The sequence below is a fragment of the Galleria mellonella genome, unplaced genomic scaffold (genome assembly GCF_026898425.1).
Source record: "Galleria mellonella isolate WM207_F2 unplaced genomic scaffold, CSIRO_AGI_GalMel_v1 utg36, whole genome shotgun sequence".
Lineage (NCBI taxonomy): Eukaryota > Metazoa > Arthropoda > Insecta > Lepidoptera > Pyralidae > Galleria > Galleria mellonella.
The window spans coordinates 7,665,082-7,688,885 of NW_026442086.1; the positions used below are offsets into that span (position 1 = coordinate 7,665,082).

Here is a 23,804-nt window from a genome sequence, read left to right on the forward strand (position 1 = left end):
CATACGCAGTCACATGTAAAAACTAGTTTAGTAATAAATCACTAATATCAATGGAATGCTCGAAAATTCACTTTTGGGCGATACATTTGACTGGAATAGACTTGTAGAATTAGTGAATTTTCCTACTTTTATTTATTGACAAATGTACCTAAATAGTCATATATATGTCATTTAATTAAGTTATAATTGAATTAGTCGAGATCGTAACAAACCATGTGAATGGACAAGCAAATAAGAAAACTAAGTACGATGATTGTAAAAGGACTTTTCATTAACGTCATTAAATTTTCCAGTTCTTTACCGAACAATAAATTTAACCTATTTCGATTTGTGTACTATTTATTATAAAATCTTATTTTATCTTATTATTTTTATATTCTCGTTAATAGAGGGTACTCATAGAGACAACATCCATTGATCTAAAAGTTATTTTTTTTTTAGTACACAGGGGGCAAACGAGCATGCGGCTCACCTGATGGTAAGTGACTACCGCCGCCCATGATCACCCGCAACACCAGAGGCATTGCAGGTGTGCTGCCGGCCTTTTAAAAAATAATATGCTCTTTTCTTGAAGGTTATGATGTCGTATCGGTTCGGAAATACCTACTGCTGCTGAAAGTCGATTCCAAATTTAAAAAAAGAAAAACATGCAATTGTATATTATAATTTCTGCGTATTTTTTAATTTTTCTTCGTCGCACTGAAGAAGCTATGAATAAACAAATTTGTAAAGTCGAACCACGTACAGGTATTTCTTTGTTACTAAACAAGATTTATATTTATGCTAAGAAGGAAATACATTTTGTTGTTTATACATAAATGCATTTAAACTTTTAAATAGATGGCGCTGCTGTCTAGGCATGTCATCATTATCTCCCTGCCCTTGTCCCATATAATTTGGGGTTTTTTCTTTCATTCATCTCTATACAGTCATTCCAGAATTAGCTGCTTTATTTATTTATTTATATACTTTTGTGTATCCACTTATAGTATAGATATTAGGATATAACATAATAAATGTACACAGGCAGACTTATCCCTTAAAGGAATTTCTTCCAGTCAATCTTGAGAAACTGAAGGAAGACAGTGTCTATAGGGTTTGTACATAAAGCATATTAAATATAGTGCAAAAATAATACGATAAATGTATATATATATATATTTTTTTTATACCACTGAGGTGGCAAACAAGCATACGGCCCACCTGATGGTAAGCGATTTGTATATAACGCCTGCAATACCAGAATATAGTGAAGAAACCTCTTTACCCCCTTTTGAAAAATGCTGTAGTCTTTCGGGAAAATAAAGCTCATTATATATATATATATATATATATATATATATATATATATATATATATATATATATATATATATATATATACACATTATACATATAACTCAACTATCAACTGTAAAACCAGTTTCATATCATCTTTCACACAGTCCACTCATATCTTTTTAGATCTTCCTCTGCTCTCATAACCTGGGACTTCTTTCATATTTGACGTCCATAGTTATTCATGTTTATGGGTGAAAGTTACCACTAAGTAGGCCGCGAGCTTGTTTGTTGCTCCGTGTTGCATAAAAAAATATAGACATGAGTCATACCATTTACATATGAGGATCTATTGTTCAAATGGCTAGACAATGACATTGACCGAATTGAGCGTAATAGAAAATTCAAAATTGTCATAAATAATATTTATAATTTCAATATTTTGAGAATATAGAAATTCTAAATGTCATTTCAAATATAATTATTAACACTATACTAAAGGAAACAGATTAGAACTAGCAACTGATTTCACATACATTTTACAAACAATTTTGGGCCCCAACTTGTGCCTTGCGGAACTCCACCCCACAACAACGTATACGTTAACACTATGTCCAAAACTAAAATCTATATAATAATTTGCGTAAATTTAAAAAGGAACTGTATATATTTATATTAGCAGACTGCTGTATAGTCCCAGAATAGAATGGGGTACCCCTTCCTTTCCCGTAGGTGTCGAATAAGGCGACTAAGGAAAATTAATAGTCGAGAGATAAGCAGCAATGTTCCTCATCACAACATCACCAAAAGCCTAACCGCAGTTGCCAATCCGCCTGCCAAACGTGGCGACTACTGACAAAACCGTTATTATAAAGGCCAATGTTCAGCAGTGGACAGTTAACGGCTAATATGATTACAGAATATTATATTTATAGATATAATTGTATTTAAAATGTACCGTTAAATTGACGCACTGATGTACCAAAAATTGTATTTAGGACATAGTGCGGTAAAAATAAATAAAAAACCATCGATTGGTCACTGAATCATGACGGATGATGCACGGTACGACGAACCTGAGTTAACAGTGCTAATAACAACATCTCCACGGTTTGTTTTTGTTCATCTCGGAAGAGATTGTACATCATTACATTTACATTACGTTCAAGGCGAAATATTTTGACTTCGAGACGTTTCAAATCTGTTAAATGAATACAATTTTAGCTGTTCTATGTTTGGATTGCTAATTTATGTTTTAATATATCTTACGCACAAAAAAATCTTGTACTCTTAGATAATTCTTTACAAGATATTCTTCACCTCTTTTACGGATTATCAATATTAGGTACATTTAAGTACTATTTTTTCGCTTTTCTTCCATGCTATTAATTAAAATATATTTTATTTAACTAGGTGTTATCTTGTAGAAGTTCATATCATTGGTTATTTGATTAGAATTATTTTGTTTAATTCCACTACCATTAAAATGGATGCGACTGCCAGCATTCGAAGATTGTCCATCACTACTACTGTCACAAGTTCCAGAACCTTCCATATTAGCCAGCAATCTTCGATTGCTATTTTGTATGCGCACGTCTTGCGACACGTGTTTCACCTTTAAACGAGACATCTTCAGGCAAAATATTAGATCGCTGTTTGGAGCCTAGTGTTAATCGTTCGGTGCCCAAACTGCAAATATATTTTATAACTTTATATATTAAATGAACATGTTTCTAAATAAATTAGATAGTCCTCACGTGAGAATGCTTATCGAGAGGCCGTCATTCTTAATAATTAAGTATTAACATAGTTTTTAAGTACACTTATTAACAAAAATGGAACCAAGTTCTCTGAAATAAATAAATAAATAAAAATAAAATATATTTTTAATATATATTTTATGTCCTCTGTGTTTCAGAACCTGAGCAGTTTTGACCAAAAACAAACCAAAGTTACGAGTATGTCTATACCCGGGTGAAAATGAAACCTTAGCATCCTTTTAAATGAGTCATAATAATAGAAAGAATTTTCCAAATCGATTTATAACTGACGGAAATTTGAGGTAATAAAAAATAAAATAAAATACGAACTGAGAAGCTGCTTCTTTTAAAATCGGATGATGAAACACGGTTCAAAAAGTTATATTAAAATAGAATTTGACAAAAAATCATCGCTATCACCGACACTTACGTTCCAAAAGAAAAATCACACATCCGCTTCTGAATCAAAATGATGAAACAAGTGTGAAGCAACACCGTGAGTCAATGACACTCGGCCGTTTGTTTACGTTTTGTCACGCTCGTGCCCTACAATACGAGTATTTGATACGATAAACGACGCTTAATTGACTTTCTTTGGCATTACGGATGTAATAGACGAATTTCAACTTTAAATATATAATCGTAAACATCATATTCACGGTAAACTATCAAATACTCACGTGGCCGGTTCGCCTTCACCTAAAAATGCAAATTGTTCAGTTAGCGGTAACCGAGACGGCGTATAGATTTCTAACTGTAAAGGACTGTTGAAATGTACTTATACAGTTACAGTACTAAAACATTAATTGGTTTGTTTATGCTCATAAGTCATCACGCTGAGCAAGGGCTGGATTGGTAACTAGAATTGTTAAAAAGATTTTTGAAGGGATTTTTATAGGAGTTAAGGGGAAGCAATGGGATGTGTATGTTTTAGTTGTGGTTTTTGAGAACGTGTACCCGTTTTTTTTTTTTTTTTTTATCTTTTTTTTATTCAAATAAACTTACATTGAAGCACTTTTGAAAAGTCATTACATTTTTTTTAATTTACCGCTCGTTCGGAAAGCTGTCTCATCACAAGAAGAACGAGCAAGAAACTTTCGTGTTGCTATTTTAAATAATTTTATTATTACTTTACATTTTTAAGTTTAATTGTGTGAATACAAACCACCAATTAGCACTAATTCAATTAAATTGAAAAAAAAATATTGAATACATAACCAACTGGTTAAACAATTAATAAGAGGAAATCAGTCATAGTGATTAGAGCAGACCAGTCCCTACAAGCAGCACCCGTTCACGAGTATGACGGATGAGCCAGCCATCACTGCGCTCGACCATATTTTAGGGAGCCCAATGACCCGGCCCACCACGCCGCCACAAGTCTGGACATTTTAGTGAGCATGACTACTCAAAACACTAGACCACGTCAAAGCTACTCACAATTGCCATCTGATAGTTATAGTATTCACATTTTACATAAGAATGCATGCGGCAATTAATACAAAAAACCGCTACGCTTTATTTATTCATAAGATGAACCCACTGAAGAACTAAACTCTCTCATAAAATGTATTAATGTGTTCCTTTTTGATCCCAGTGCAAAAGGAACGGCATTGGGGAAGAGCAACGAGATTATCCAATAGTAAATAATACAGATTGAAATTACGATGACAGAAATATTTGATTTTTGAGTAAACACGCCGTAGGAGCAAAATAATTGCGAGACAATAACAAATGACGTCAATGGCGCGGTTATAAAATATATGTATTTAATAACAATTAAGTATATTGTGTACATTCGCTTTTCGCCCGCAACTGCTTACGAGTGGATTTCGGAAGTAGGAAAATCAAATGATTAAATCACTTCTAGATATCAAGATAAAACATACACTAGATTTTAAGTAAGATCTTCAGCAACAAAATTGAGACTGCATTCAATTTGATGCAATAGTTTTTGTGTGACACCGGAACAAACATAGACAGACAAAATTTCTAAAAAACATTGTTTTGACTTATTAAGACCGTTAAATATCTCCCATGCATGGGTAGTTTTTTTTTTTAATTGGTGAAGATGGCATGTTATCCTCGGCTGCGTTATTGGTCAGCGCTAGATAGAGAGAGATAGATGATAAAAGCAAGTCAGTTTGCTCATTGTGATGAATTCGGCAAGAAATAACACCGAGGGTATCTTGGGAAAGACATTGTCTTGTTACATAGCACCCGCTTATGAGTATGATAATTACCAAGGCATCCATTTCTCATCAAAAATCAATCATACATTTAAAAGAGGCTCAGCTACATCCCAGTTTACCAAACATGCTGCCAACAGTCTTAAGACGTAGATCTCTCTTCTATCTACAGATACGGAACTCCAAGATATCCCACGACGTCTCTTATGTCACTAATGGCTTTTTCATTCCAAAACGTAGGTAACAACGCATCTTGTTTTAAATTTAGACATTGGTTTGTTTGGCTATACGCACAATTTTGGCATTTTGCTCCATAAACAAGCAAATCTTCAGTTTTCAGCAAATAAATTGTATTTTTGTTTAATGCTTTTTATTTAAGTCATTTATACTTGATATTTACAACGGTTTTATAATAAAAGAAAAAACCATATTACGCCGAGCCCAAATAATAATTGGGATAAGGGTAGGATGATGACGATGATGATTTCCGACAGTTTTTTCCTCCCAATGTACTCTTTACTGCTTGACATCCCAACCTTTCTTTTTCATTACTTCCCAAGAGTTTTCGGTACACAGGTTTTTATATAATACCTATTTTTTTATGCAACTTGGAATGGCAAACAAGCTGACGGCATCTCTGATGGAAAGTGGTAACCGTCGCCTAAGGACGTATAAAGTATATTATGTCGCCCATAATACCCTTCATGCGTTGCCATTTTGGAGGACACCTAAGTCCACATAAATGGTATTGTTATGCCTCTGTACCCTGTATATTCAGATATAAAGTCTTTTTCATCATAAACATTATTCGCAAATACGAGTATAGAAATAATATACTTTCTGAGAAGTACTTATTAAGTTTGCGTGGGTGGTGAATCAACATAAGGATCGAATGGACGACTTTAAATCACTATGCACGACATTAAAACGCCATATTATCGGACGAACGAGGCTTTATTCGACAATTTGAATAAATAATTAATGATAAACCGCTTGTGTAAAAGAGGCGAATTGTTTTATAATTTCATAGTGACATGTTGTGCAAACGGGTCATTGTAACTCATTCGAGCCGTAATAACTTTCACATGTGTGTATGCATGGCCAATTGTTACCGGTTTGTATGTTTGCGAATCTATCAATATTCCGTTTGGAGAGTACACTTTCGATGTGCGAAACTCGAGCCGTATGTCATAGTAAATTTGTCACCTTTCACGAATTTTTTATGCAATTTGAATGGCAAACAAACTGACGACGCGACCTGATGGAAAGTTATAACTGTCTTTTTTTTTAACGGGTGATAATGAAGCAGTAGCCCCGCCAGCGTTAGCAGTGCATCAGTGAAGGATGATTAGTGAGGATGAAAAGATATAAGTTAGCCTATCGTAATAAATTCGACAAGAATGAAATGACCACAATTGTTTCTAGAGGGAAATACATGGGGGTCGACCTAACAGGGTGTCCTGTAAGCACTGAGGATGTTAGACCCCATTACTGAAAATCCCTTTCTCTTCCCGGTGATAACTGTCGTCTACAGACATGAACGTCTCAGATACTATGACGGTAGTGGTAGCTTCATGGGTGAAACCGCGGGATATCGTTAGAGTAACACATAGGATCTATGAAATGATGGTATAACGCAGGGGGAAGCACAAAAGATCCCGATGGGTCGACGTGCATCGGCTTAGCTGACCCCATATGCGAAAAAAAAGATAAGCTTCATGGGTGACTATCCTTGAGGACTAAGGTATCATGCCTCCGTAGATTGGTTAAAATATCTATCAAAAATGTCTCTGTGGCAAAGTACTAAAGTATTACATTATTCATACAACATTATCATACATGTGTTATATAAAGTTAAAGTTCACGTTACTCGAACAACGCGGCCGTTCAACTGAAGACTTATAAATGTAAACCTGCCATAATCGATGGCGAGGATAATTCTCAAGTGCGTCACTGGCCACACTGCCTTTTACAACGTCAGAGCATAATGCTAGGTGGAACATTACAAAAAAAAAAAAACAAAAACGAATATTTTGATAGATATATGACATTGAAAATATTTGAATTTAGAACGCATAATCAATCGTGCATCTACAACTAGGTTTTGCTTTGAAACGAGAAGAATTTTTTTTATGCAACTTAGAATGGCAAACAAGCTGACCACCTGATGGGAAATGGTAACCGTCGCCTATAGACATGAGCAGTACCATGGACATAACAGAGTATACTGTTTTGTCCCTGATACCCCCATGCGTTGGCAATCCTGAGGATTCAGATCCTCTATATATATATATATATATATATATATATATATATATATATATATATATATACGAGGTTTGTCCGGAAAGTACGTATAAAAGTTTTTTAAAAATTTTATTTTACAATTATTCAGGTAAATCAATTTTATCCCCTTCAAAGTACTCCCCCTGTGACATAATGCACTTGTGCCAACGCCGTTTCCACTGTGAGAAGGCTCCTTGAAAGTCCTCTGGTTGTAGGTTTCTCAGCTGCCCCGTCGTAGCTTTTTTTATCTCATTTATGTCCCCCAAATGCCGCCCCCGAAGTACCAATTTGGTTTTTGGGAACAAGAAGAAGTCACACGGGGCCAAATCCGGCGAATAGGGGGGGTGTTCGGTCACCGTAATGGAATTTTTACTCAAAAACTCACGGAACGATCTTGGCGCAAATTTTTTTCATTTGAAGTTCGTTTCTTAGAATTTCGTGGACCACGGTTTTGCCCAAATTAAGCTCTTCAGCCACCTGTCTGACCGTTAAACGACGGTCCCCATTAACACAAGTTCGAATTCTTTCCACGTTTTCGTCGGAATGTGAAGTGGAAGGACGTCCTGAACGTGGGTCATCTTGAACGCTTTCTCGGCCCTCTCTGAATCTTTTTAGCCACTTGTGGACGGTTGGTTCCTTCACAGCATCATCCCCATAAACTGTTCTGAGATCGGCAAAAATTTCACGGCCATTCTTGCCGAGTTTCGAGAGAAACTTGATTACGACGCGCTGCTCTTCAACGGAAGCGGGCTCCATGCCGACGGGGTTTCGTTAAGAGGTAACTTCACAGATGGCGTGACAAGCCAGTTCGCACCGCACGGCGGTCAGACCAGAACTGAAGCATTGTTAGGGACATAAGGAAGGGGTCCTGCGCTTACCTGGCCTCCCCACTCCTCTTTCTCGCATTCCAGAACACTTTTATACGAACTTTCCGGACAGACCTCGTATATATACACATATTTTTTAAACGTATCGTTACGTCACGTAAACTTAATATAACTCTTTTGAGTTAAAAATAAATGTTGATAATTTAAACATTAACGTTTTACTTAAAATTATTTATAGAAATAAACTGGTTGGGCCTAATGTGCTAAGCAATCAAGCGAGCATACCGTTCAAATTGACAATTTCCATTTAAAGAGCAAGAGTTAGCACACAATGGAAGTCTTAGAAAGCGCAAGTGCTACAATCAAGTTATTCACTTGTATGGACCATCATCTCACAATCGTCACACAATACAGTCCGACCGGAGCCGGCAGTGCATCAATGACGTTGACGCATCATTCATGACATAAATTGCGCATGACACTCAAGAATATAAATTACAAGGACAAAAGAATGTGTGTACATTTTTTGCGCAAAAATTAGCTAGGAATGTTAAAAAAATAATCACTTCCAATATATCGTCATAGTTTTAGAATACTGACGGATATAATATATGTAATCTTTGTCAGATCCGTCAGTATTCTACGACTATGACGATAAGAGTAAATTATATTAAAAGAGTACGGGTAATAACGTTATTTCTTCTAGAAGACTTTGTACAAAAAATCATTTGTTTGGGTATCTATGTCCCATTCACGTTTTTGCCGTGAAGCAGTTGTGTTTGCATGGCTGTATATCGATTTGAAGGGTGGATTATGGTACAGAGGCATAACACCTTAGCCGACGGAAGGTAGTCGGGGGAGGAAAGGGATTGTTAGCAATGGAGTTTGACAGCCCCATTGCTAGCAATATACCTTATTAGGTCAACCTCCACACGATTTCGTCTGGAAACCATCGTGGTTAATTCTAGCGGCATTCGTCACGATGGGCTAACTGGTGCTTTCATCGTCACCTATGATCCCTCACTGGTGCTCCGCCAGCATATACCGATAGCGCAGGCGGGGTCACCACTCCATTATCAGCCATTAAAAAAACACCTTAGTCCTCAGGAATGGCAACGCATGAGGGATATCATGGGTGACACAGTATACTCTAATATATCTTTATCTAAAGGTCACAGACGTCACAGAGTACACTGGGACATCGATGGCCATTCGTAACACCGTATGGACATTCTAAATGTGTTACCAGGAAATAATAGGTTGCCAAATAATTCACAGTCAGATCGCCACGACCTTCGTTCGTTTAATTCTGTTTTTACAAGTCAATTATCATTCAAGTCGTATTTTATTGTTTTCATAACAAAAACATTGATAATAAAATTACATACGGCGTGGAAAATACCTATTCATACTGGAGTTGACGACCGCCGTGGGGTGGTGGGGGATGATTCATTACAATGATGCTTAGAATGGCAAGCAAGTTGACGGCCCGCCTAATGGAAAGTTGCAACCGTCGCTTATAAACAGTACTACAGATATCGGGGGGGAAAGGGATTGTTAGTAATGGAGACAGAATCCCATTGCTAGCAATATACCCAACCAGCTCGTCCTCCTCGCGGTTCCCCCTGGAAACTATCATGGTTAATTCCTGATGAATTCATCATGATGGGCTAACTGGCCTGTTTTCATTCTCATCTATCACCCTTCACTGGTGCTCCGCTAGCGTACCCCGTTAGCGCAGGCGGGGTTACCATACCATTTTCACCCATAAAAAAAAAGAAAAAAAAAACTACTGATATCACAAAATATACCGTGATATTCATGGTACACCTCATTTATTTATTTTTATTGCACAATAAAACTTGCAAGTGGCGAGCTTAATGCCATATGGCATTCTCTACCAGCTAACCATTAGGTGAAAACAGAAAGCATATGAAGGGCAGATGTGGTGAAAAATACGTGTCATAAGAAATGCACATATAATATATTAATAACATTACTAATATATATAATATATATATATATATAATATATATATATATATATATATATATATATATATATATATATATATCAAAAACAACGTTAAGAATTATAAGACATAGTAACTATTGAGTAACTTGTAACTAGAGCTGGTTTTACTCAACATAATTAAAAAGTCTTCTTGCCTTATTACAATGGAATGACAATGTTCCTAGTATTGCAGGCGTTAATGGGTTACGGTAACCGCCTTCCATCAAGAGGGTCGTATACTTGATTGTTACCTCAGTGGTATAAAAAAAATGGCATTCCCATCTACACTATACATGCTAGCTAAGTGCCAGTGATGGATGATAGATGAAGATGAAATCAGGTCGGTTGGGCTACCATAACGAATTCATCACAAAATAATTCTTAGATTATATACATGGAGTCTGTCCATATAAATGCATCGTGAAAAGCAGGTCAACTTTTTCATACAACTTTGCGTGATAAATAATTATAAGTGATTGTAACCTCTATATTTATTTTTACTTAGAATAATTTTTAGACCTTTTTAATGTGCAAAAACTAAAATTTTTAGTTAAATAATTAAATTTAATAAATAAAAAAAAATGGTTTTAGAGGGCCACGATGTGGATGCCTAGATTGGATATATTGCTACCAATAGGACTGTTAATCCTATTTACTAACAATCCTCCTTCCTCCTTCTTTAGGGTAGCGGTAAGTAATGACTTCGGGGAGGGGGGAGATTGTTAGCAATCTAGTAGCTTCATTGCTAGCAATAAACCCTATCAGGTTGACCTTCAAATGGTCCCTTCTGAAAACCATAGTGGATAGATAGATAATTTATTTTCATTACTTACAGCACACAAATTACAGATATACATAAAAAGCGAGATAAATTATTAAAAAAAAAATACACAAAGTCAAGTACAAATCTTCCTTTTGTGCGTGTGCCTTAACAATACAAAATGGTCACAACTCAGTTTCTTGCTTCGCCCTCAAAAGAGCAAAGCACTGATATTCTGTTTAAGGCCAAAGGGAAGTGTAGTGGTTAATCCTTATTGAATTATTCAAGATGGACCAACTGGCCTGACTTCATTTTCACCTATCACCATTCCCTGGTGCGCCGCCAGCGTATACCGATAACACAGGCGGGGTTGCATTCTCATCTAGGTATATATAAAAAAAAAATAAACACCGGTATCCGGCCAGCGTAATCTAGTAACTCCAGCAAGGTTAAAAGTTTATTTTGAAGTCATAAAAAACAATTTTTTCTAAATTGGCTTGTGCCTAAGTACTATCCTTGAACTCATTAGATTAATTCGTTAATTATTTTGTTTATCACCGGTAAGTTAGTCCGATATTAAATTTGACCTTGATGGCTTATTAGTTGGGGGAAAAGAGATTATTAAAAATCTCCTACAGCCACCTTTCACCGTTGCACCGTTCGTCATCGACAGGGAATCCATCCTAATCATTTAGAAGCAGGATGATCACGCCGCACTTCAAGTAGCAATTATTTGTCATATTGACGTCGAGTGACTGAAAAAAAAAACAGTTGTCTACGGTACTCGACAGCGAGTTCACCCTCATACCCTACAGCATAAATGGTCTCTTACAACGCGGTTTCAGAGATGTTTTCTCTCACGATCAGGTCATGAAATGAGCTCCATGCCGAGGTTTTCCCACGAGACTACAGCATGGGGTTCTTCAATAGGAGGGTAAAGAGGTTTCTTCAGGATCGGCAACGCACGCGTAATACCTCTGGTATTGCAGGCGTTCATAAGCTATGGTAATCGCTTACTATCAGGTGGGCCGTACGCTTGTTTGCTACCACAGTGGTATAAAAAAAAACTTAAAGCGCAAACTACGCTTAGTTTGGTACTCCATGGCACCAGTAGTATAGGGCGTCCAATAGTGTTATTTAAGACGTCCTAACTTGACATACATACGAACTCTCTAACAGTCTCTAGTCAAACCAATAAACACTAGATCTCATATAAATGTAATCTAAATAGGCAATTGCCCATTTAGATAATAAGGTTAGACTTCACTCGAATTACTTATCACCCAATTGAAATTAGTGAAACAGTCCAACTACGAAAACAAAGTGATAAATACAGAGTACCTAATTAGATACAATATAGAAATGAACAAATTTCATATCTACTTTCGATGGATGCATAGATTAAATATTTTTTCGCCTTTAAAAGATAACTTTTTTTTTTTTTATACCGCTGAGGTGGACTACACATTCTTTATTCTTTCTTTTATTCTTTATTGTACACAAAACATATTGTTAATCACAATTCATTTGAAACATAATGTACAAAGGCGAGCTTATCTCTAATAAGAGATACATACTCCTTACTAGCTCAATAATTAATATTATAATCGGCATTCTTTCAAAATCTGCTGAACCGCCACAGTCTATCTACAAGAAAAAAAAAATTGAATTGGCAGCAAAGAAAATCATACTTTAATATAATAACCACCGGTTTAATTTTTTTTTTATTATTATTTTTTATGCAATTTAGAATGGCAAACAAGCTGACGGCCCACTGATGGGAAGTGGTAACCGTCTCCTATAGACATGAGCAGTACCATGGACATAACAGAGTATACTGTTTCGCTCATGACTACTTACATACTTACTTACTAAGGATCACGATTGATTCCGAAACTAGCGTAGTCTTTTTTCAATCTATTCACACGTAAGTTAAACCGGTAATATTACGTTAAAATATAATGTGCGAGTTCATTGAAACATTTAACAATAAAAGAAAATAATGTATGAGAAAAAGAAAAATGAGTTAGGTAAGATTTTTCCAATTTTTAACCTTCTTCAGAACCTTTCATGGACTTTAACGTATTTATTTGGAAGTAAAAATTAGCTAAATTAGTCCAGCAGTTCTCGAGTTTTGCAACACGTATAGCGATTAACATGTATGTATTTATATATAGACAGATATATGTGAAAGTTCGTTATGAAAGGTATAAGCATACTATAATACTTGAGATAGAGAAGGATATAGTTACTATTTATCATGACTTCGCCCACGTCATCGGGATATCAAACAATCAACAAACATAACAATTCTGGTCACGTGGACGAAATCGTGGGTGGAGGGTAAGACTAGGTACATATTTAATAAAATATGGATAAAATTTCCCCTAGGTTCTATTGGAGAAACTTTCGAAAATGAAATAGTTGGAAAAAAATTTTCATGCACAATTTTGTTTTTAATTTTGACACTTGTACAGCTTAATAACATGAAATTATATCCTACACACGTAGTAACATTAAGGATGGCTGATTTTCTTTCCTCATCCTTAAAAATATAAGTATTAGGGAAAAAGAAAAGAAAACAATGTTCTATTATTTTTAAAATTTTTATCAAAACAATTGACGGAAATGAGAAATATCGGAAGTTCATTAACAGATTCTCTCGTCTCTATTTGAAGAAAAGTAATTTCAAATTTGGAATAAAATCGCACCTGGCTTTACGCGCCGAAAAGGCCACCAACTCAGCATATAGTAAGTAGGTACCTGCAGCGATAATATACTTTTGGCATCCGTACACAGAACTCTAACCTCGAACTACGTTTTTGCGAGGTTATATACCTACCAGATAGGCTAATGCATGTTAATCTATAAATACCTAATTGCCTACGGTGTTCGTTTGTTCATTTGATAACTTTCGTATGGTTTGGTAGACGTACGAAAGAAAAATATTTCGTTTCGTTCTTAACTCTTCACTTATAACAATAAAACAATATTTTAATAATAAAAATTAAGAAAAAGAAAAGCATTAAAATAGTGTCACTTTACGCACTCTAATGAAATACCACCGATAAAAAAAAAACAGAAATAATTTAATAACAATACTAAATTATTTCTTTTTTTTTTTTACACACGTATTATTATTAGACAAATTAAATACGTTAATTAAATTTTGATGTTGGTCGCGCCTTCTATAGATAGGTACTTGTATCAACTCGAACTGTATGTATGTATAAATAATAAACTTATAGATAAAACCAGCAACAGTTGCAGTTCATAGCTTTGCTCGCGTGTTTAAAACGAAAAGTATCCAAGTGAGGCATTTCAGTTAAATCTGTTAGTTTCAGCGTAGTTTCGATAATTTTTACATTTATCATATTAGTAGGATAAGAAAGTAGTAGATACTTATTTAGGTAATAAATGCGTCCAAAGAATTCAAAATGGAGTCTTCAACCATAGATAAAGAATAAATAAAAATAGTTTCGACTTTGATGTTTTTTCTTCACACAATTTACTCTCGTATTGATCACATACTTTATATATTTTGTCAATTGATTATAGTGCAACATTTTTAGATAACGATATTTTTTATTTTGTAAAAAAATACTCCACTTAAATGTGAATTGAGAATACCTTTCTATCTAGCAGTATCTACAAAGTTCAATTTTTTTTTAATTGGTAACATCTAAATAAAAAAGATACTTAAGATTAGAGTTCACATAAATTTTTAATTATCTACCCATTACCCACTAAACTATGTAAAAACTTTCACAATACGTAGACAAAAGGAAAATGTAGCTGTCAAATGCAAAAAAGATGAAAAAGTTTAGACTATTCAGATTTACTCAACACTGAATCAAACTACTCCTTATTTAATAACAGGTAGGTATTTTAAGAAGGTAAAATTTGTTGTTTCTTGTTCATGATACATAACTATAATTAAGTATTTATCCTGGTATCCATCTTATACAGCAAGTTTTTAAACTTAATAATCATAAAAAATCGTGTATTACAATTTTATTGTTATGGTTTTGTTTTTATTTTCTATATTGATAAAGTAGGTAGGTAAGTGATATGTACACCTACACAAACATATAGAGTTGGTAGCAGAATACAGTAGCAGCCAGTAGCAGCCACACAGTTTGGTACCTAGTAATACCTAGTTAACTATTGAATATTTCGCTAAAGTATGATTTTTATTTATATATGACTAATAAAAAATTTAATAAAAAAGAAATTCCAAAAGCCACATTTTTACATCTTTTTTAGTTACATCCACACCTTTCATAGTAAATAAAAACCAATTGAGTATTGCCATTTTTAATCAAAATCATAAACATAGTAAATGAGCACGTTGTAACTAACACTGTTTCGTAACAAATGCGAATCTTTATGATTTGACGAATGGCAAGTCTAGTACAACAGTGAAAGTGCTTAACCCATGTACTCCTCCCACCCGCATGACATGTTCATGGCCACCCTTGTATCAACAATTTATCAAAAACAATTTCCCATATGCCGCATATAACTTCTGCATTTATCTGATAATAACAGGTATCCTGAACCAGAAAATATCGGACGATGTAACGGTATTCCGACCGCCAGACTTTTTTACCTGCATGAACAAAGTAATATTGAATAACTCACCTTATAGTAAACATCCATAACAATGATATCCGGCAATGAACGCAAATCATTTCTGTCGCACTTAGATTTCTGCAAATAGTTCACTAAATTCGTCAAACACAATTCGTATAAATTATTAGGTATTTTGTTCGCACGTCTCGTCGTCGACGCGTCAGCCATTTTGGCGAGGTAATACATATACAATAATCTGAGCATTTTGCAGATAAAATATTTGACGGCTACATTAATTCGCAGGAACTTCAGACCAGTTTCACGTCTGCTATTGGTTGATTTTAAGCTCACTTTTGAGTTTATTTAAGAGAGTAATGCCCATTGGTCAAAATCGAAAGAAAGATAGAAAGAGAAATACAATGCATCAAGACCGGGATAATGAACTAAACAAATGGTATACGAAAGAAATAGAAATAAGTTTCACGTTTCATCTATAACTACAGCTGATTTAAAGAGTTGCGTGTCAGCTGACCGGCGTCGCGGGAACTTTGATAGAAGAAATTGTTCCTTTTATGATATCCTTGGACCTTATATTAAAATTATATTTGTCTTATTTCTTTGGAAACCATTTTATATTATTAGCTTTTTAAATTAGCTTATTTAAAAGATAAACAGTATGATTAAATGTTGTAGTGTTCAATATTGATTCATACGCAGTTTAGCAAATAATGAATCAAATATGTTATTGTCTATAGATTTACTTTATCAATACTAATTTAAATAATTTATAAGTAAATATTATAGTTTGAATTTTTCCTCTAGCGATATCATTAATAAAAAGTGATAAGATATTTATAATACAGGTACGATACCTTATATTACGAGATACAACTACTTTATAGTAAGTCTATGTAGAATACAGACTGGAGGATGGGATGTGGAAAAACTGTGGAGAGGATGTACAGTAATACCTGTGGAATAGTAATACTCCTTATTCCAGACAATTTATCATATTGAAGACTAGGCAGCATGGTCTCCGACCTTAGCCTGTTCCACAACGGAACAAACGTACTAAAAAAAAAAGTAATACTCCACTATTCGTTCAGAGTAGTAGTTGGTAAAAACATGAAATATCAATGACAACGAGTAGCATGACACTAGTTCTGTAGTTAGTAAACAAAGATTATTGGGTGAAAAGAATTGTTAATAATAAGAATCTATGATATCCATTATAATACGAACTACAAGTCCCGTTATCAGCAATATACCGAATCAGATCGACCTCCATGCCTCCTCTCCCCCTACCAGAAACCATCGTGTTAAATTTCACGTGTAATCATAACGATGGTGTACTGACCTGTCTTTTTATACTCACCTATGATTTTTCACTGATGCCCCGCTAGCGTAAAGTTAACGCAAACAGGGTTGCCATGCTTTTTATTCATTTATTATTTTTAGCAGTTTACACATGATTAAACTCCAACACACTACAGGTAAATATAATTTTTGTACATATCAAGTTATTTACAAATTGTTCTCCATTGAAAAACATTTCTAGCAATATATGCTATTAGGTCGACCTTCAAGTGGTTCCCCATTGGTTAATATCCCATCTTGGACAATTCTTGTAGAATTCGTCACGATGGGATGAAAGTAGATTATACTTTCATCCCCGTCTATCATCTCTCACTGACGCCTCGCCAGCGTATATCTTATACTGATGGGTTTATCACTGTAATATTCTCCATAAAAAAGATTTTTTTTTATGGATGAAAATGGAATGGCAGCTCTACCTGCGCTACCGGTATACGCTGCTCACCACCAGTGAAGGGTGATCGATGAAAATGAAAACAGGCCAGTTAGCCCATCATGACGAATTCATCAGGAATTAACCATGATAGTTTCCAGGGGGAACAGCGAGGAGGTCAACCTGGTTGGGTATATTGCTAGCAATGGGATTCTCAGTCTCCATTACTAACAAACCCATTCCCCCCAATATATATATTGGGACATCATAGTGACCTCTGTTTGGATGTTCATGTCTATAGGTGACGATTAGATCAGGAGTCAGTTTATTAATCTTTGTAAAAAAGTGTAAACTGGTTTTTACTTGGAATGGAAGAAAAAAAAAACAATAGAAATTAATTGGAACAATTTATAATCAGACAAATTATAACTAAACATAATTAACACAGCAACCGGCGCTTGTACAACTAACTAAACTAACTAACTTAAAGCTGTCGCCGAGCGAATAAATGCATCTCTCCTTGACCTGTTCTATAGAGATGTTTAAATTCGAGTATATTCTGTAACACGATAAGTATAAACTGCAAAACGTCCCAAATGTACAAAACCAAAATATTTCATTCTGTGAAATATGAAACATTCATACATTTTATTTGTATTGAAAACTAATGAATTATAATTTAATTTTTATACAATAATGGTCTGTGAAAAGAAATAACATTTTTTAATATAAACTATTTCTGTTAGGACAAAATTTTCCGACGATATCGTTCACTCTTTTTCTTTTGTCAGTCGGAATCAGTTCTGGAGAGAAGACACTACTGTTTGCCGATGGTGAATTTGGAGATGGTCTCCAGTAAATTGATGTAGGCGGCGTGCTCGTACGCTGTACTGAAGTCTGATAACTTTTGGACGAAATCGTTGCTGATGCCCTTCTCTTCTAGCAGATTCATCAGCAGATCATAAAGATACTGTAAAGAAATAAAAAAATAAAATGTGATGAGGGCTTCACCAGGCAGGATATATTAATTAGTACTTTAACCTATTTTTGTTTGTTAACCAGGGATATAGCATTTAAATTCGGTTGAATCACCTAAGTCTCAGTGATAAACATCAAAATGACAATGATTAATGACAATATAATAGACAAATCATCATAACTCTTGTTTCCTCTAAAAAAATACAACAGTAAACATATCTACACTATTATTATAAAGAGGAAAGATTTGTATGTATGTAATGAATAAACTCAAAAGTTACTGGACAGATTTCAAAAATTCTTTCACCATTAGAATGCTACATTATCCTTGATTAAGAAAGGCTATAGAATATTAAAAAAAAAATTAGGTATCCATATGAAAACTTCGATAATGTAACTCAAAGTGTGAAAAAGATACCAAAAATCCTTATACGGTATATGCTGCTTAGTGTAGGTACAAATAGTAATAAATTTAGTAAAAAACGTATTTGAAAGTAAATATGATTAAGAAAGGCTATAGAATATTAAAAAAAAAAAAAAAAAATCCATATGAAAAGTTCAATAATTTAACTCAAACTGTAAAAAAAATACCAAAAACCCTTATACCGCATATGTTGCTTAGTGTAGGCACAAATAGTAATGAATTTAGTAAAAAAGGTATTTGAAATAAATGTAATAAATTGTAGCATGTCGTCGAATATGCCCCCATATAATCATCGGACATCAACTTCGATTTAATGCGTTAATATACCCCATTGTTGGCACTCAAACACTACATGTATTATAGTTTCAAGCGTGGCAATGAAATGGGGTGGTATTTGTAAAATGTCTAGTGTTGGGAATCGAACCCAGGCCCTACACGTAAAAGGCGTTATTATACCCATCAGGCTGTGAAAACATATAGAAAAAGCAACGAAAAACATGACCATATGATACTATGACCTATTATAGCCTGTTATTATAGTTTTTTTTTATTTTTTTTTGTTCAGTAGGATATTACTACTAATCAGGTGAGATCACTTTCATTTGTGTATCCTCCCAAACATGGTAACAAATCATTTTTAAATGATTCAAATGCGAATTTGAAACATTGAGAGCGAGGGATTTGAACTTTTATTATAATAACCACTATTATTGTTAACTCTTCACATTACAATATTTCATTAAATTCGTTTCGGCGAATGCTATTCTAAAGATAATAATAATTGAGGCTGTGGCCCATCAACGTTTAGAAATCCTCGGAACGGTGAGGTCGCTCCGTGAGGTCTGTGAAGATTCCAGCAAGCTTCTGCGCTTCTGGGCAGAGCTAGGTTGGCTGTACTAGCCACGACTCATACGCACAACGGCCCAAATGAGAGGCTAAGCGCGGAAAATATAGTCCTATTCACATTTCACGATAATAATAATTTGTTACCATTTTTTAAGGGAACATATACAAAAAATGAACATCGAAGCACAATATATTTATATATTAAGATATTATATTCTAAATCATAAGAATCTGTAATGAACTACATTTATATGCACTGTATTTCACTGTAATTCTATTTTCAAATACCAACCCCGTCCAGCACGTCGCCGGCGACTGCGTACACCTTGTCGTTCCAGTCGCCTTTGTAGATCGTCACCTCGTCGATGCCGAATATATCATCTGTAGCACAAAATTTTATAGCAGTCAGTTAAATCAGGTACTTATCAATATATAACAATATTTCGTTTCAGAAAAAAAAAAACTAATTCAAACCTTCTTAAAATTGATGGCCAAATGTATAGAGAAATAAAAAAAAAATACTTTAAGAAAAAAAAGAAATATTTTTATTCAAGTAAACTTTATTTAATTTGCTTAAGCATATTTTAACAGTCTTTTTTTTTTCATTATCACCCATTCGGAACACAATTTCAGCCAAGAACGGACAGACTCAGATGTACTCATAAACAAGTAGTTATAATGTGAACTAAATACATGTATGAAGTAGTTTTTATATATATTTAGTAATCTTAGTAATTGTGGGTTTTAATAAAAATGGTGCTTTAAAAATAAAACAGCAATTTTAGCTATTTATATTATTCTAATAAAAAAAGCAAGTAATATTATTCAGTATATACCAAGTATAAAAAAATCAATTATAAATGTACTATAAGTGTATTATGTTTCAGTACCAATAAGAACTGATTAGTTGAAATGATGATAAGCACTTACTGTATTCATCACCACTGGTCGGTGGCGGCTCCTGCAGGAATGAGCAGGTGAACCCGAGTGTAGTGTCTCCACGGACAATGTCAACTTCAAACTGTGGCTTTGAGCGCATCTCGGCAAACTCCTGCTTCTCCTGCTGTATGTCACCCTCAAAGTCATCAGAGTCTACTGTGTGGTTTACATTGAAGGTTATTCTGATACTGTAAAGATATACATATTTATTTTAAATCTAGTTATAAAATAAGTAGGATGTGAATATAAATTATTTATTTATTTAAACTTTATTAACCAATAAAATGTGGTACAACAAGCAAACTTCATGCTATAGGCATTCTCTATTAGTCATCCTTTAGGAAGTGCAGAGATACTAGTAAAATAATATTGTTGGTACATTTTAATGGGCTTCAAAAGGTTTATAATAGCATTATTTTTTTATGCAGATGCAGGTTGTTTTTTTTTTAGAGATAGGACAGTATTTAATTTCATTTTCGAGATGGTCCCTGCACAGAATAAAAATCAATTTTATTTTTGTGTAATCAGCTACAAACAAAAAAATATTGTTCAGATATGATATGATACACCAGTAGATTGTTATGGAACCTTTTTTAAAATAAAGATATAAAATCACTACAATTACAACAACCATGTGACAAATCTGTGTTATTTTTTCCAGAGTTAATTATTATAGAAATCGAATTTACTTGTTGTTAATCCTGTTATTTTAAATAACTATCTTCTTTTAGTACATAAGACAATAATTTAATGTATTTTCAACAATAAACAATTGTGGTAAAAAATTATATTAAAAAAACATAAAAACAAATACTACTTACAGCTCATCTTTAAGTTGTTTGCTGAGTACAACCTCTGCTCCGTCTCCCTTCACTGTGAACCCCTCCACATCACTGGGCAATGTCTTCACCTTTTGTGCTTTGCGTTCTGCCACTATTTCTTCAGTGAGGAACTCTACCAGTTCTCTTTCACCTGTTTATAGAAAAATAATATATTTCCTATAGTTAGGTGTATTAGTACATTAAAAAACTACATAACATTGGAAAGAAGATTCTCAAATGACAATTGTTAATAGATAAAAGCACAATGGTTAATAGATTTGAATTATTTCCTTTAATTTTATCATCAAGTAGAGACTTGACACACATGTTATAACACATACATCAATTGATAAATTGTCATAGTTGTAGCATACTGACGGATCTGACAAAGATTACATATAAAGATCTGTCACTATTCTACGACTATGACAAAATGGTTAGAGATTGATAGCTAATATTTAAAGTAATAGAACTTCTATTAATAATAATATACAAATATTGATAGTTGCAAACAACTTAATGGTAGTGGAATTAAACAACATAAATCTAATCAAATAACCAGTGATATGAACTTCCGTAAAATAACACTTAGTACAGTAAGAAATAATGGAAATTTAACAGAGAATTTATATACAATCAAGTACATCTAATGAAATTATTTATGTAGGTCTATTGAACTGACTCTACTATCAATTTGGAAAGTAGTTTTAACTTAAAAAAAACTAGTAAAAATCTGTTACTGTTGCTGTATTGTAAATATTTTAAAAATATATTGCAATACAACTGATGACTTTTGCATTATATGTATTGATTGGTGAAATCATTGATATTTTTCTAAAATATGTCCCATATTTTTATGCAGATAAAAGACAGAGTCTCAAATCTGGATGCAAATATGATATTAATGTACCCTGCAGATGGCGCTGGAGTTCTTCTTGTTTTAAAGAATCCAGTGTGGCAGATTTTGCAGGGACTGTGCAATAACATAAGTGTAAAATCAATCTTGAATAAATTGGTATTTTAAAAAAAAAATATCCTAGCTGATAATAAGTTAACCACAATTATCACCATATCTTATGCTTCATTAGTTGAAGCATAAACATTTTTTTTATAGGTGATAATGAAATAGTTATCCAGCCTGCTCTAAGAGTATATGCTGGTGTATCAGTATATCAGCATACAATGGGGTTCCACTGAGTGATCAGATATGAAGATGAAAGCAGGTTGTTGGCCCATCATGTTGAATTTAACAAAAATGAACCATGACAGATTCTAAGGGGAACCATGTGACAGTTGACCAATTAGCAATGGGAATTAAAATAACCATTATTAAAACTCTCCCCCCTCCTATTAAACTTAATTATTTTTGTCATTACTTATTCAGATGGAACATTTTTTATGTACATCACATAAAAAATAAAGGCAGATTTTTCATTTTGTAATAATAATTTGGGATAATATGGTGAAAAAGTAGTTTGATTTAATTTAATGGATATGAAGAAAAATTAGGAGTTAAGGATGGAATAAGGAGTAAGGTAAAGGACTCACCAAGAGGTTTGGATGGCATTGATTTATTATCTTCTTTATCTGCTATAAAATAATTTTCAATTAATTCAAATCGTAATGTTTTAAATACTATAAAAGCGTAACTGTTAAATGTTCAATTATTTTAGGGATATAGCATGGTGCAATCACATAACCTATAAATTATAGAGGTTAGGTTACCTTTTGTGTGGAGAGCTTTAAGACCGCACCCACAACTACACGTATTGGAATGATTGTGTAATAATCCAGTAGGTGCAGAAGGGCCGTCAAGTCTCTTGGAACAGCTCATGTGCCATATTCCCCTTGTGAAATCACGTTTCACTGGGGCTTGGGAACGGGTCACCAGGACACTCGATAAACTCGAGTGTTTCACGCAACTTTGTATAACCCTATGAGCGGTTTTAACCAAACCATTCATTTTTAATAATTATGAGGAATAAAAATATATTTATTTAGTAAGTTTCAAGAAATTGACAAAAAGAATTTGAAATTAAATTCTATTATAACAATTGAGTTTTACTTGACCTGGCCGGTTACTAAAAGTTGCCACATATAATATTTTTCTTTTAAAAAATAAAGTTCGTTATTCATAATCTATGGTTAGATATGGATCAAATTCTTTATTAAATCTCTTCACTAAACTGTTTAACTACATATTTAGATATAGAAAAAGAATGGCACTATCTCTATTTATGTACTCGAATAGTCTATACTATAGAATATTTCTTTCTCTCATTTTTTTTATACGTGTCAAATTTAAAACAAAACGCAAAAGACTAAAATCGCGGTATCTCTTAGATTATGGACGTAAGCACGT

General features: G+C 33.8%; 2 protein-coding genes across 3 annotated transcripts in view; both read right to left on the bottom strand.

Moving 5' to 3' along the window:
- LOC113520719 (amyloid protein-binding protein 2) overlaps positions 1-15,966 on the bottom strand; it is an 84,445-nt gene extending 68,479 nt beyond the window's left edge. The window contains exon 1 of one of the 2 annotated variants that reach the window (XM_052897506.1): positions 15,757-15,966. In XM_052897506.1, coding sequence (XP_052753466.1) covers positions 15,757-15,951 — 195 coding nt within the window. In that variant the 5' untranslated portion in view covers positions 15,952-15,966. The remainder of the gene's footprint in view (positions 1-15,756) is intronic. The other variant, XM_052897507.1, reaches the window with a different exon arrangement.
- A 1,862-nt stretch (positions 15,967-17,828) lies between these two features.
- On the bottom strand, positions 17,829-23,542 carry LOC113520530 (complement component 1 Q subcomponent-binding protein, mitochondrial). Its single transcript, XM_026905885.3, has 5 exons — positions 23,168-23,542; positions 21,443-21,593; positions 20,613-20,809; positions 19,975-20,063; positions 17,829-18,404 (listed from the first exon to the last, which is right to left on the bottom strand). The coding sequence occupies exons 1-5, from the start codon at positions 23,403-23,405 to the stop codon at positions 18,252-18,254; spliced, it is 828 nt and encodes a 275-aa protein (XP_026761686.1). The 5' UTR covers positions 23,406-23,542; the 3' UTR covers positions 17,829-18,251.
- Positions 23,543-23,804: the final 262 nt, after the last annotated feature.